The sequence below is a fragment of the Balaenoptera borealis genome (genome assembly GCF_965194805.1).
Source record: "Balaenoptera borealis genome assembly, chromosome: 21".
Taxonomy (NCBI): domain Eukaryota; kingdom Metazoa; phylum Chordata; class Mammalia; order Artiodactyla; family Balaenopteridae; genus Balaenoptera; species Balaenoptera borealis.
Window position 1 is genome coordinate 20,302,662 of NC_138880.1, and position 16,057 is coordinate 20,318,718.

The 16,057-nt window shown below is 35.9% G+C and overlaps 1 protein-coding gene across 43 annotated transcripts in view; it reads left to right on the forward strand.

Moving 5' to 3' along the window:
* PCM1 (pericentriolar material 1) overlaps positions 1-15,577 on the forward strand; it is an 87,765-nt gene extending 72,188 nt beyond the window's left edge. For all 43 annotated transcript variants that reach the window (XM_082375154.1, XM_082375117.1, XM_082375115.1 and 40 more), the window contains 10 exons: positions 1,353-1,487; positions 3,614-3,811; positions 5,414-5,476; positions 5,738-5,873; positions 6,178-6,338; positions 8,926-9,001; positions 9,542-9,798; positions 11,893-11,985; positions 12,077-12,194; positions 13,564-15,577. In XM_082375154.1, coding sequence (XP_082231280.1) covers positions 1,353-1,487; positions 3,614-3,811; positions 5,414-5,476; positions 5,738-5,873; positions 6,178-6,338; positions 8,926-9,001; positions 9,542-9,798; positions 11,893-11,985; positions 12,077-12,194; positions 13,564-13,589 — 1,263 coding nt within the window. In that variant the 3' untranslated portion in view covers positions 13,590-15,577. The remainder of the gene's footprint in view (positions 1-1,352; positions 1,488-3,613; positions 3,812-5,413; positions 5,477-5,737; positions 5,874-6,177; positions 6,339-8,925; positions 9,002-9,541; positions 9,799-11,892; positions 11,986-12,076; positions 12,195-13,563) is intronic.
* The last annotated feature ends 480 nt before the right edge of the window (positions 15,578-16,057 follow it).

Below are 16,057 nucleotides of genomic sequence, written 5' to 3' on the forward strand. Positions count from 1 at the left end.
TCGAGAGATTTCACCACTGCATGTGGTTTAGTTTCCCAGCTTCATCTCTCACTGCTCTCCATCTAGATAAATACTCGTTTCAAACTACTCAACATTTCCTATACCTGCCATTTCTTTTTCATATATCAGCCCTTTGTGCAACTAGTCATCATTGAAAATATAAAATGCTGTCACTCTTTTCTGCCTGACTGACCTTTCTTCAGTGCTCTGATATGCTCCCACAGCTCCTTAGGGCACCTAGTGTGTGCTTTTTTTAGGATCCTTATTTATTCAGCAAGTAATGAGTATCTCCTGTGAGCTAGCAGCTGTGCTAGGTGATGAGTAAGAAACGGTCCCTGCAGTTTAAAAGTATCACCTACTGGACAGTGCGTAGCTTGTAGTGATTGATGTATTCATGATCCGACTCCTCCACTGGTATTTGATTCCTTGAAGACGGGGACTGTTGTCTTTTTATTAAATTGCCTGCCTTGACACATGAATTTTTTAAAAATGAGCTTAAATCCTTAGATTTAAGGGCTCTTAGACATCATCTAGTTTGGCCACCTTGTTTTACACATTTGTAATGGAAGGGGAAAAAACCCCACAAACTTAACGTGAGTCAAGGTTAGAGGACCTGCCCGATGAGTTGAGTGGCAGAAAGGACCAGAAGCTTGAGGTTACTTGGTAAGGATGCGTTAGGACGCACCTCAGGAAGTTAACGGTGGTGTGGATTGTGATGCAGCCTGCACATGCTTCCAAAGGAAGATTAAGGTGATGAAGAGAGTTGCCCAAAGGGGCTTGTTAAGAAAGGACAGTAGTTCTCAACTGGGTGTGATTTTGACCCTAACAACATTTTGTGATGTCTGGGTATGTTTTTTAGTTGTCAGAACTTGGGAGAGTGGAGGGTGCCATTCGCTTCTAGTGGGTAGAGGCCAGAGGGCTGCTAAATATCCTACAATGCACAGGATGTCAGCAGTGCCAAGGCTTAGAAAAGTTAGAAGATAACGCAGAGGAAGTTGGGTGGAAGGTGAAGTGTGGTTGTGAGAGTAGTTGAAATGAACTGAACTGCAAATAGGAATACAGGCAATATGGAAACCATGGCATGAGTAGTTCCTTAAAGTACAGAAAGGAAGTGATGGAAAATGTTGAATCAGCCAGTTTCTTTTACTGGCTGTTATCTGCTATGGTGAGTCAAAATTTGCAAACCTTTTAATGTGTGTAGGGGGGAGTTTGGCTATTCTTATGAATGAAGTTTCCAAGTGTGCATCTAAAAGCTGAAGAGCTTATGCAAGAAAAATACAATCTCATATTATGTGGATTAATAGTTTTTAAACAAGGTAAGTTACATCCTAACCAACTAGGATTTTTCTCAGGAGCACATGGATGAAGTATGCTCTTCTCAACTTCTGACGTCAGTAAGACGCATGGTTTTGACTCTTACCCAGCAAAACGATGAGAGCAAAGAGTTTGTAAAGTTCTTCCATAAACAACTTGGAAGTATATTACAGGTAAGAGTTTGTACTTGTATGACTTCAATATGTACCATGCGGTTAGGATTTTTTTTTCCCGCCATTTTCTGACATTACACAGTTTATTCAAGTAGATATTCATTCTAGCATCCATTTGGGATGACATTTTAATACTTCTTAGGTTATTGCTTACTTAGTTAAAAAAAAGTTGGATTAGGGCCTGTGTCTTCATTTAACTTTATCATCTCTAAGGCCTGTCCCAACTCTAATAAAAGTTTGTTTTGATTTTCCTCCTACCCAATAAGAGCATTTCAAGTTTGAATTGTTTAAAAAGTATTCCGTGATATTTTCTAAAATAATTATTTTTACCAATCTGGGAAATTGTAGAAGCCGGAAGCTAGCTTTTGATTGTAGAGACTTCTTAGGCTGTAACAATAACTAAATCATGTGACGGTTAGTGGTTTGTAACTGGGGCAGTTTTGCCTCCCGGGAGGCATTTAGCAGTGTCCTCAGACCAACAGGCAGGGAGGGGCTGGTAGTAGCACCTTGTGGAATGTTAACAGTGCCAAGGAGGAGAACCCCTGTGTTAATGAGTAGGGATACCATAATTACTCCATATAATAAACATCTTGACAGTTAAATTCACCGGTATGTTTTCCCATTGAGATAGTTCAGTGATGTGTATTATTGCTCCAAACTGGAAAATATGTTTTTCTTTTCATCTGTATTACAGAATTTTCCTGTAAAATTTTTCCTTGCTTCCTATTCCTGTGTTTAATTTAAATTGGTTTTAGAGATAGTATTTTCACTTTGTCCATCAAATTTTTAAAAACCCTAGGTTGATGTGCTTTTCCATCACTATAATTTTTCATTTTGTTTTTAATAAGACTGAAGTATAAATTTCAGGAAATCTATAGTAATCTATATAAATCTATATAATCTATATAAATCTATAGTAATAGATCCTAAATTGTCCTGGCTCTATTTAATCTAGTTGTACTAACACATAAGGAATATAAGACATCTGTGGTGTTATGCATTGTTTTAAAATGTTTAGGATAATTTTTAGATAAATGTATTTTTATAAACTTAACTAGGTAACTTATTCCTACAGAAAGAAAGAACTCCATTTTAGAGTCAGGTTGAAAGAGAAACTGTTGATACTTTAAATGTTTTTGTTAATCAGGATCCATGCAGCCCTTCCTCAGTTTTGTCTACTGTTACAATTGTGGGCAGATTCCATATATTAATTTGCACGTAAGTTTTTTTTTTCTAAGTCTAAGAAAATTCGACTGCTTTTCTTTCATCTTATTCCTAATTTTTTTCGCAAGGAGACCTACATGAAGAATAAAAGTTAGTTTACATTAAATCTTGCCCAGAGTTGAAAATTTTCTTGAGGTAGAGATTAAATTAGTCTTCTACTTTTTCTCTTACAAAACCTATTCAGTGAATTTTTTTTCATGAAGGACCCAGGGTTTGTACTTCTCTCCATCACTGTGCTAGATAAGGTGTTTTTTTGGGAGGGAGGGGGCACTGAGCATTAGAGTTGTTTGCCTGTTTTCTAAATAGCATAGTCCATATTTTTAGGAAGAAAGAAAAATAAAAGCGGTTTTGTAAAAAATGTGTAGAGTATAGCAGACTTGTTCATTTGATGATACTATATTTCAGCTTAAATAGAACTAAAGTTTACTTTTAGACTGATTTTGAAGAGAAACTTTAAATTAGAGTGATTGGCTGCCTTACATAAAGGGGAAAACTGGAAAAGTATCTAATGGTGTTTTCGTCTCTCACGGCGCTCCAGCTTTTCACTGTGGTTCATATGTATATCCTCTGGTACTGTGTGGGACCTCTTGTGAGATTAGGAATCCCTTATCTTCTGTATTTGTGGCTAGCAGTTATATTACATAGGGACTAAAGCTGTGGATGACCATATGTTCTTTTGTATACCTGTAAGCAGGACTAGCAAGATTCCTACTTAGTAATATTAATATATCTTTTCTTAGCCTGTCTTAGCCATTAGGTTTAAGTTTTTCAATACTAAAAAGTAATAATATTGTTTTCTCATTGGTGAGTATTATAATTTAAACTTGTTAATTGTTTGTATTGCTTTACCCACAGTTGAAGTTTACTGTAATCTTAAAGCTATTTGGTTTATCTTTGAACAGGATTCACTGGCAAAATTTGCTGGCAGAAAACTGAAAGATTGTGGAGAAGATCTTCTTGTAGAGATATCTGAAGTGTTATTTAACGAATTGGCTTTCTTTAAACTCATGCAAGATTTGGATAATAATAGTATAACTGTTAAACAGAGATGCAAAAGGAAAATAGAAGCAGCTGGCGTGATACAGTCTTACGCGAAAGAGGTAAATTACATGCATTTTGATTTTAGGAGTAGTTATAATTAGCATATAAATGTAGTTCTTGATCATTATGAGTAACTAAAATCATACTTGACCTCAGCAAAAGTAGGTTTTTTAGTAATAGGAGTTAATCAGGAATGCAGGCAGGAACGGGTGGCAGGAATTGTCAGATAGCCACTTCACGTTACTGCCACTTAACGCAGGTTTCCAGAAGAGAGAGGAGGAGTGGGATCCGGCCCGTGGCCAGCTGCCTGCCGTGGTTATTGCCAATCCCAGCAGATGCCCCGGGAGTATTTATCACTCCAGCCAACACTTATGCTTGTTATTAGTCAGGGCTTTGGTTGTATATCCCTGTAGCTGCTTATACCCTGTTAAAGTAGTCTTGATCACATATGAAATTGGATGTTTTTTTTCCCTCAACTTAAGGCATACCAGGAGGCTTTTTCCCTAGACAAGCACCCTTTTCTTGACTCCAATCATGAGAGGGAAAGCAGGTCAAGACCCAAAACGGAAACAGATAACCCTTCTTCCTGAAATCTAAAGTAGATAAAGTCAAGTCATCTTTTTCACACTTTTCATAATGTTTTTTATTGTAGACATAAATAAGTTTCACATCATTTCAGTCGTTGCTTAGAGCTTGAAAAAAATAAAAGACGATGATACTATTAAAAAAATGATAGGAAGGGTTGCTTTAGATGGCGGAATCACGAGGCTCCTTCAGGGGATGAAAAGTGAGGTAAGCCATGGAGGGACAAGAGGAGTTTATAATGAAGATGAAAGGGAAGAGCATTCCAGGCAGAGAGAACTGTTAAGTATAAAGAAAGACTCTTAAGGCAGGATTGAGTGTTTTGGAGAATAGAGAGAAGGCCAGGGAGGTAGGAACACTTTAAATGAGACGAGCATGTAGGAGATGAGGTACACAGAGGTAGGTAGGACCAAGTTATGGAACCTTAGAAACTGTGGTAGAGACCTTATATTTTATTTTGTTGTAAGCATGATGGAAACTCATGGGAAAGTTTGGAGTAGAGGAGTGACATAGTCTCAGTTTAAGATTTGTCTGGATATGATATTAATTAGGAATTGTAGAAGAGTAGAGATGGAAGCAGAGAGACCAGTTGTAAGGCTGTTGCAATAGTCCAGGTAAGAAATTATGTGTCTTATCTTTGAGTGTGTAACAACAGATACCTTTGGATGATTGAGTCAATAACGCATTCTAATAGTTTCAGTGTGGATAATAAAAGTAAAGTACAGGCTGGTTCCTAGTTTTCTGGCTTGTGCATTTGGGTGGATGAAGAGCCATTTACTGAGATTGGGAAGACTGAAGGAAGATGGGGTTTTGGAAGGGAAGGAATCTAAATTTTTGTTTTGGATTTAGTAAGTTCGTGATATTTCTTACACATCCAAAGAGATGTCCAGTAGACAGTGTTGCTTTTTGTTTTGTTCGTTTAAAAGATTTAAATGAAAGAGTTGAATTTACATTTCTAAGAAAACACTCAACTCTTTGGATGATGGTTAAAAAGTGCAGCATTTGTTAAGGTTTACTGAGTACTTAAGTGTAATGATGAATGGTTACCCCTAAATTCTGCTTAATTGATTTGCTTATAGGCCAAAAGGATTCTTGAAGGAGATGATGGCTCACCTGCTGGAGAAATTGATGATGAAGACAAAGTATGTGCTAATAATGCTTTTGAAACAAAAGATTAAATAATTTAAGTAGCTTTTACCTTAATGTTTGAGAGCAAAGTATATCATAAAATATCCTTTCTTCTGACAAACTTTTATTTTCTTTTAAAAACAGAACTAAATTTAAAATGATTCTTTATATTTTTTATTAGATAATAACTATTATTAATTTTTATGATAGACTTACTGTATACCTTTTAAAAATGTACTTTAAGGTATTAATTACTCAAATTTATTTGTGGCTAGGACAAGGATGAGACTGAAACAGTTAAACAGACTCAAACAGCTGAGGTTTATGATGGTGATGGTCCCAAAAATGTGAGCTCTGATGTCTCTGATCAAGAGGAAGATGAAGAAAGTGAAGACTGTCCAGTGTCTATTAGTAAGTCTGAAGGTTCTAGACTAGGTTTATACATTAGTTCTTTATAGATGGCTTATTGAAACAGTTTGGTGGAGTGGAATGATTATGGAATTAGGTGTCAAGCAACTCTGAATTTGAATTTCCGTGTGACCCTGACTAAATTACCTGTCCTTTCTACACCACAGTTTTCTAGTACTTACTGTTTTAAAGATTTCAGATACTGTATGTAAAGCACTTGAGCAATGCAGGAATGCAATAAATGGTAGCTATTATTAAGATTTAAGTGCTGAAATTTTACTAAAAGTTGTGTTATTAATCAACTTAGATTTGTCCAAAGCTGAAACTCAGGCTTTGACTAATTATGGAAGTGGAGAAGATGAGAATGAAGATGAAGAAATAGAAGAATTTGAAGAGGGACCTGTAGATGTCCAGACTTCACTGCAGGCTAACACTGAAACTACAGAAGAAAATGAACACGACGATCAGGTATTCCAGTGCAGACTAACACACCCTCCACCAGTCTTACTGTAACTACTAAAAAGCTGATTCTTTTTACAGATGTTAAAATTTACAACTTCCCCATTCTCATTTTCATGAATACAAACTACTTTAATATTCTTATTGAAATCCTAAACACTATTATTATTTTTGTATTTAGCAATGTTTACATTTAAAGCACTTCAAAAAAAAATTTTTTTTTTTTTTTTTGATAACAAGTCCTAAAAAACTATGTGATTACTTCAGAAGATCTGGATTTTTAAGTTTTATTTTTTTCTAGTTATACATGGAAGTGGTATGTAACAAAATAAAATCATTCCCTTTCCTACCTTCACCTCATCCTGCCCCAGAGGCAAACTTTTGTATGATTTCTTCTGCTGTTTACTTCCTTACATCTGAATAATATGTGTGTGTATTTATTCATTTATGTATTAGGCATTACCTACTGACTTCTATTACAGCAGGTGAAGATTTTTAGGTCACTTACGGCTCCTCATTTAATTATATTAATCCTGTCCACCTCATTTAATTATACCTTTTGGTTAAATCTGTATTTAACCAAATATTTAGATTTAACCAAACTTTGTAAATATTACTGACTGTTGAGCTAAGCAAATATTATTTATTGCTAAGTCTTACACATTTTTTCACCTGAATTTAATAATTGTCTCAATTTTTTTATTTACTCACTTTTCTTTCATCAGAAACTCAAGTCTTTGCTATGCCCATCAGTAGTTTTATAAACCTTTCAGTAGAATTTTCTACATGAACCAATTAGTCAGTTTTGTCCTTCCTTCCTGGAGCATTCGCCTTTCCTGCTCCATTCTGGGTTTGGCTGTTCTTTAGACCTTTAAATAGCTACCAGCCTGGGAATCCCCTTTGTTGTTCTTTATTAGATCTCAGTTTCTGGAATCAAATCTTGCCTTTCTCTTCCTTGGTTTATTACCTCATTTTGGTGGAGCACATCTTCCAGTAGCTCTCTAAGAAAGAGTGCAAAGAATATTTTGAGGCTTTATATTGTCTAAGAAAACTTAACACTTCAGTGTTGAAAATCATTTTCCCTCAGGTCTTTGAAGGCACTGTTTCCTTGTCTTCTAGTTTTCAGTGTTGCCATTGCCTTTCTTTATTCTGATTCTTCATATATATCTTTTTTTCTTTCTAGCTCTAGAAGCTTTCCCTCCATCCCCACCTCCCCACCCCCACCCCCCACCCCCACCCTGGAGTTCTGAAACTTTACAGTGATATACATTGTTGCAGGTCTTTTTTCATTCACTACACTAGGTACTCAGTTGTCTTTTCAATATAGCATGTTCTTCAGGTTTGGTCAATTTTATTTTATTTCTTTTATTTCTTCCTTACCATTTTCTCTTCTTTTCTTCTGGAATAAATGTTATCAAACGTTATTAGCTCTCATGGGTTGATCTAATTTTCTCCTCTCTTTTATTGTCTCATTGCTCTTTCTCTTTTACTTTTTGGGAGATTTCTTTGACCTTAATACCTATATGAAATTATTTTTATTTCAACTGTTATATTTTTAATTTCTAAGTACTTTTTTCCTGATTGTTACTTTTTTATAGCACCCTATTACTTCATCAAAGCAATATTTTCTCTTACCCACCTAGAGGCTTTCTTTAAATATCCACTGTACCTTTGGTGCTTATATTAAAGAATAATACATCAAAAAGCCAGGTGGGGTTCTTTTGGGCTTCACCATAGGGTAGCCGAGTGTATAGGTTTTTGACAGAAAGTCCCAAATGTTAATTCCTATTGGTCTTTTCTCTGGGGTGGTTTAGTTTCTCCAAAGTAGGGAGGGTCCTCCAGTCTCCTTCTGCCTCCTTGGCTGTTGGTGTTCTGCAGTTAGATGTAGGATTAGGGCTGAGGGTCCCACCTCTATACAGACTTGCACTAGATCTTTCTGTTTCAGTGTGACACTTTATCCTGTCTTCACTTGTGCTTTCTGCAGCCTACCCCTTCCCTGGTGGCCCCTGGTCTGAGGCTCACTAGTTCCTTTTCTCCAAAACATAATCTCCCATTTTCTGTTGAGCCTGGGGGAGGGAATCTAAAGGTCCATATATTTCTTAAACAGCTTCAGACAACCACCAGCACCGTCCCCTTGTCACCAGCTCCCACCCCACGACTGTACTCCTTCCTTCCTAGCATCTGGTACACCCAGTTATGAGGTGTCTTCAGTTTTCTGTCCTCCTGCAGAAGGCACTTAGCTCTGTTCATCTTTCTCTCCTCCTCGTCATTTCCTCTTCCTTTCACTTAACATCTGCATATAAACAGGTGTCTTTTAGTTTCATTTAAGATAGAGTCTGGTCTGAAAAAAACAGTGAAAACTAGTGGAGTCCGTAACATTCAGTTCCTTGTGTTCCTGTGCGGCTGAGAAGAGGAGCCCTTGTCCTGGGCTGCCGCGGAACTGCAGCCACCGCCGCCTCCCTGAAACACTTTCAGGGGGTATTTTAAATTCCCCTGTCTGAGGTCTCAGGCTGGACATACCACACTTACCAAGCATCTCCTGCATAGTGACCATATATTTAGGCCCTGCTATTAAGACATCACTTTTTCCTTCCAGGTTCCACAGCACGATTTTGAAAAATCAGCGGAAAGCAAAAATGTCCCATCAGAACAAGAACCCACTACTAGTAAAGGTAAGAAATCTAAATAAGTTTCAATGTTAAGATTATCTGTAGTGCCCTTTATGTGCTTAAAAACAAAAAAATCTAAATTCTTAGCTAATGGAAGTTCAAAGGTGTTTTGGACCTGAGGTATGTCTTTTTTTTTTCTCCATAAATCCTTTGTAGAAAACACGAGGGCTTTGTTTCTGCAAACAGCTGTTAAAGAATAGTTCACAAATATTTAAACACAGAAAAAAATTTTGTAAGGAAGGTATCTTTAGATACCAATGCGGGGGATTTTTTAAAAATACCCATTCCTGGGCCTTACTCCTGAAAATCCTATTTCATTAGAAATCAGGTGCATTTCAGGAATCTAATATTTAAAGTATCCCCAGATGAATCTGGTCAAATAAATTTGGGAACCATTGATAAAGATAATTTCTAGTTGCCTTTTCTTTTGGGTCTTAAATGTCTTGATTACTCTAATTTATACAGTTTAGTCTTTATTTGGTATAATAGTAAATTTAATGACAGTTGTATTACACTAATGTTAAGACTTTCTTTTGATGACAGATGACCAAGATAGCACTCCTGTGAAGCCCTGTTACCTCAATATCTTGGAAAATGAGCAACCTTTAAACAGCACTGTCCAAAAGGACGCTCTTACTACCATCGATTCATCTAATCAGCCTAACGCTTTGCCTTTACCTTTAACTGAAATTGAAACCTTGGTGCCTAGAGTCAAAGAAGTTAAATCTGCCCAGGAAACTCCTGAAAGCTCTTTGGCTGGAAGTCCTGACACTGAATCTCCAGTGTTAGTGAATGACTATGTATGTATCATTTGCATTTCATTTCTGTGCATATTTCTTCATTTTCAGGTTAACATTTCTAGTATATAAACATAACTCTGCTTTGTGTTTAGGTTTAGAAACTGTCGGAACATTTTTATTTCTTACTCAGACTTATTTTAAACTTGAACAGAAGAGTGATAGTGAATTAAGATGACCATCTCAAAACCTAAAATTCCACTTTTCATAGTTTTGAGAAGCAAAGAGATGAGTTTTATATGGAAACCTTGAGGGAGTTCAAGTTCAGATCTAAAGGGGTAGTGATATGTGAATCATCTCTTACGCCATCCACGCTTGACTTCTCAACAGTTTGGAACACTTCATAATCTTTGATAACCCTGAAAGTTTACATTTGGGATGGGAAATAAAGCAGTTTGACAGCACTAGAGTCCCTAGCTCTGTATAGGGGATGACAGAAAAGTAAGCTAGCAAATCTGCATTTATGATGTAAGTAGCTAAGTTTAGTTTTACTCTGGACGTTTGTTTCAATTTAATTTTATAGCAAATAGGGTTTTTTTTGTGGATCCTTGGGCCGTATATGTTATATATACTTCACTTTCTCTTGTCAGTAAAACTGAAGGGATTTGTAATAATGTACCTTTAGGTCTAAAGAATATGTTTCACATATTTTTTAATTAACATCAGTTTTCTGCCCAAAGATATACTTATGATTTCACAGCTTCTCAGCAAGGGGGCTTATAATACTTCAAAACATTCGTAGAAAGAGTAACTCTCTTAACTGTTTTATTTGCTTCACTACCCGTAAAATTTTGCATTTAAAACTGTGAAAGTTACTTACTAGATTTGTTCTTGTTATCATTTGATGAGTGCATAGAATTACTGTAGGAGGCATTCAATCAAAATTAACTTGAAATTAGATCTCAGAGGGTCTTGAATTTGAATTTTAGGCAGGGAACACTACTGAAGGTCTTTGCGCAAGAAAGTGAAATGGTCAAAGTCACGGTTTTTGAAGATGAATCTGATGACTGTGTAAGAAGTGTTGTCAAGCAAGCTGTGTTAGGAGCCTCCATTATCATATAAATACAAAGTGAGCTGAACAGAGAGACATGGGTGAGAAATGTTTCAAGAAAAAGAAAAACCTAAGGTTTCTACTGGGTAATTGGTAGAATGATGATACTATTAAAAATCAAAGAACTAGGAGAATAAAAGACATCAGTTTTCAGGAAAAACAGTGTGAGGTGTTTTTTAGTAACTTTTGTGAGTTACTAAGTTCATACCTCATCTTTCTATTTGAACCTCTGGAGTTGATACTGAAAGTCTGTAGGGGCTTCGCTGGTGGCACAGTGGTTAAGAATCCACCTGCCCATGCAGGGTACATGGGTTCGAGCCCTGGTCTGGGAAGATCCCACAGGCTGCGGAGCAGCTAAGCCCATGCGCCACAACTACTGAGCCTGTGCTCTAGAACCCCCGAGCCACAACTACTGAGCCCACATGCCACAACTACTGAAGCCCACGCGCCTAGAGCCCGTGCTCTGCAATGAGAGAAGCCACCGCAATGAGAAGGCCGCGCACCGCAACGAAGAGTAGCCCCGCTCGCCGCAACTAGAGAAAGCCCGTGCACAGCAACGAAGACCCAACACAGCCAGAGAGAGAGAGAGAGGGAGAGAGAGGGAGAGAGAGGGAGAGAAAGAAAGAAAAAAGGAAGGAAGGAAGGAAGGAAGACTGTAAATGTTTACTTATATTCTGCTGGATACAGCTCTGATGCATTCTATAAACATATCAAGTAATAAGAGTAGTTGTTCTAATTATTTTAGCCCTCAGTATTACTATTACTATTTTTTCCTCTAACCTGTGTGAACTGGCTCTTTGTTTTATAAAATGGGGACAGAAAAGCTTGACTGTGTGCCCACAGTTGGAAGTGTGTAGCCCTTCCCGTGAACTCTAGATTTCTGTTCTATTCACTGAGCTGAATATAGAAGAAAAGCAAATATGATAGAATTACTGACATATATACACATGTAAGAATCCACTTTATCTCTTGGCATGGATGACTTTGGTTTAGATCCAGAGATAGAGTGGATTGCCGTCATTAAATATAATTTGTTAATCTTATAGGAAGCAGAATCTGGTAACATAAGTCAAAAATCTGATGAAGAAGACTTTGTGAAAGTTGAAGATTTACCACTTAAACTGACAATATATTCAGAGGTATTTTGCTCTCTTTAATTAAAGTTGTCTTTATATAACAAATATTGTTAAGGTGAAAAATGATTTTGTATTTTTAATTTTCATTCTAAAGGCAGATCTAAGGAAGAAAATGGTAGAAGAAGAACAGAAAAACCATTTATCTGGTGAAATATTATGTGAAATGCAGACTGAAGAATTAGCTGGGAATTCTCAGACACTAAAAGAACCTGGTAAGTGTTATCAGTTTTAACCGTATCATATTGAAAAGCTACTGAATCTTGATACCATCATTTTGTTTTGTTTTTTAAATGTGCTACTAGTACCTGGAATATCTAAGCTAAACATTAGAAAGGAAGCATAGTTCTATAAAAATTTGTTCAACTGCCCAATTTATAAAATAGTATTATAATATTTTTCTGTTTTTAGTTTTAACAAAGTAATATATGCACATGGCTTAAGAAAGAAAGGTATAAAGCAGTTAGTGATGATTGGCAAGAGCCCGTTTCTTTTAATTATTGGTTTTCAGTTCTTTTGGAGGAGACCCTCTAGATCTCTAAATACTATTCTTATAATTTTTCTTAATTTTAAAAATTAGATAATATTTCCTGTCTCCCAAATGAAAAGTATTTAGACCTACCTCTTCTTTCAGTGTTTATATTATTTTTGGTTTTTCTGTTACCTTTGTTCTTATAAATATATACATTTTCTAGTTCCATCAACTTTGGTCATTACCCAACTACTTGCTCCTCCCCTTTTCCTTCTGCCTCCTCTGTTCAGTTTCATTCATATTCTTACGTTATTAACATTATTAAAGTAAACACACGTACATTCTGTTTTTGTAACTATAATAATTGAATCTTCTATAATTTCCTGAAGATGATTCTATATAAATATGATTTGTTGCAGAGCCAAGTGATAGTCCCAGATTTCCTTCTTTATGGGTCTAATAGCACAACCCAAGGGCCACTCAGAGGAGCACATTTCTTGCATCAAGGTCAAAGATTTTCTTTTTTGTTCATCAATTCATCAGTTGATGAAACTCATATAAGATTTTTTGTTTTTTTAAGAAATAGGGTGAAGAGAAGTGCAAACCAAATGTCAAACCTTCAGTTACTTTCCCAGTCTTCAGCCCACTTCTGCCTGTCAGGACTCAGTTGGTGCCCTCTGCACTGCCGCCTGTGCTAGCGCGTCTAGGCTGCAGCTTCCTCCCCTCTTCCCTCTGCCTCCGTCCCCTTTGAGCGTCCTGGGAACTTGTTGTGGTTCCCCATCCTCTGTTCTCTCACAACCACTCTTCTTCTGTTGGTCTGGGTTTATTCATTTTTATACTTCTTTTCTTTTTTTTTTCTAGTGGGGTTTTCTTTTTGAGAGAGAGGAAGTATCTGCTTAGTCTGCCATCTTAAAATGGAAACCCTTACCTATGCCTTTTAAACTCTTGCTGTGTGTTATCAGGGAATTATTGTAGCAAACTAAGTTTCTTTTGTAATAACTTTATATTAGAAGTGAAAGTTTTAATGGAAGAGAGCAGTATTAAACTAAATTCTCTAAGGTCTTAACTCAGTAAGTAACTTATAAGGCATTAACTGTGATTCTGTTTTTCAGAGACGGTGGGAGCCCAGAGTACATGAGATGTCTTCAGAGGCTCATCTGACTCTCTTTACATAGTCAGTGCATATATGAAAATGGCACTAAATAAACATCTGTTTTGATCTGTAAAAAATGTAAATTAGTTTGACACTGCGATTTTGGTAGGTGTGCTAATTTCTGCCCATGGCAGTTTAAAACATCAAAAACTGAGTTCTGGACAGATTCAAGCCTTGATACACCGTGGGGTTTTTTTCTTTTTCTTTCTGTCATTTTTTTTGGTCTTGATTTTTTTTCCCCATTGTGATGTTTGGTAACGTTAAATTTAAAATGTAGTTTTAAATAAAGTTTGGACTTAACCTGTAAACTATCTTTTTGGAAATTATGTTGAATTCTATACAGCAAGTCACTGTTCTGTATAATTAGGCTATTCAAAGAGCAGTGGTCAAGAGTTAGAGAAATATACTATTTATTGTAAAGCCCAGCCTTTAGGCCAGGCTTCCAGATAATGCCAGTGTTGCTGCTGTTGGGTCTAATGTTCTTTTAGATACTTGCATCTCTTATTCCTGTGCAAGAATAGGGCAGGTTATAAAGGTATCCAGGTTATTGTAGAATATATATTAATATTCTATTCAAATTGGATAATAAGTTTAGAACACTTGTCCTTAGTACCTAGAACTTACATAATTATCTATTAGATAAATATTTTCTAGAATTTCAATTCATATCTGTGTTGCCTCAGTCTAAAAGTAAAAAAAAAAAAAAAAGTTTTCTATAATTAGAGAGTATTTCTGCACAGCCAAGTAAAGTAACATTGTGATTAATTTTAAAAGGAAAACCAAGATCTTTAAAGTAGAGATTAATAGAACTAAATTTATGTACCAGCACGTTAAAGTTCTATATGCCTTTGGACAGCCTTGCCTTTTGAGAAGATAGTTTAGCCAAAGCATAGCAGTTGCTTTTGTATGCAGTGAGAGAGAAGCAGGTTCGCAGATGAAGTTTTGAGTAACGAAAATCTACATGACCTCTTTGTCACTAAGTAAATCAGCTTTTAAAAGGTGGTGTAGCTTTAGATCCCAAACTTGCCATATACCCAGTAAGGCTTCACATAGCCAGTTAACAATTAAGTCATCTTTACAGATTCTTTCTTGAATAAAATAAGAAGAATTGTTCCAAATAGTCTTTTAAATTTGTCAACAATTAACTGAAGTACCCCATAAGAAAAGAATTTGGTTGGTGTTCCTCTGAAATTCTTGCCTGATACCTCAGTGTAAAAGTATAATGTCCAGTCAGGGAGTATTAAATGAGGATTTCCCTATGAGGGCATTGACTGTATTGCTCCATAATTTAAATTATGTGAGACATATATCTCCAACTTTCTGAATTAGTAAAACTTATTCAGAAAACTATCATTCCAGAAACAGGAATTCTTATTCAATTGGCTTGACTTCAGGGAAATTGAAACATAAGTTACATTATATGTATACTTAAGTTCTGTATTTGTTTTCTAGACTCTGTACAGAAACTTCATTTTGATACTCAAGCCAGGCCTTACATATTAAGACTGTCTCTCTCTCTCTGCATGCATTTTAAAGATCGATACAGTGGAAGCGTTGTACTTATACCTTAGTTATTACTGTAGTATCTGTGAACCTTATCAAACTTGCTTATTTGACTTATGTTATAGCTGTTGTAATATGGTCTGTTGTTTTCTATTATAGTAGATAATTTAGTTTTAAAATACCTAGGACTTGAGAGCAGATAACTTGTTTAATATGTTTTTCCCTGGTAACTGTTGCTAAAGGGGTTAGGCATTGAATATTACTGTTTGTCTTCATTTTTAAGTTAAAAATTTGGTTAGAGATAAAAGAGGAAGAAAAGGTCAAACTGAGTGAGAGAGAAACCTCGCAGGTTGAAATAATGCCTAAAAGAGTGAGCTCGCCAGACCGTGCAGCAGGTACTCTTTGTATTTTGTAACATTCACTTTGGGTAAATGCTTTTTCACTGTTAATAAATGTATATCCTGCATACAGCCCTGAGTTGCATTTTCATTTAAATTGACATACTCATTTATGCTTTAGAATTTATTCCAGAATTGTGGCTTATTTGACTATTTTAAATGTGTAAAAAAACCCCTCAATACAAACTACTATATATAAAATAGAAAAATAACAAGGTCCTACTGTATAGCACAGGGAACTATATTCAGTATCCTGTAATAAACCATAATGGAAAAGAATATGAAAAAGAATATATATGTATATGTATAACTGAATCACTTTGCTATACACCAGAAACTAAAACAACATTGTAAATCAACTATACTTCAATTTTTAAAAAAATCAAGACATGAAAAATAACGACATATCAACCAACCAGAGAGAAGATTTATTAAACTTGAGACATTTTTCTTACAGTGTGGCTGTGCTCTTCTATTTTTTAGTTACATCTGTCTTATATACTACATACAGAACCCCCTAATTGAAGGGTAAGCTCTATAAGGGCAGGAATT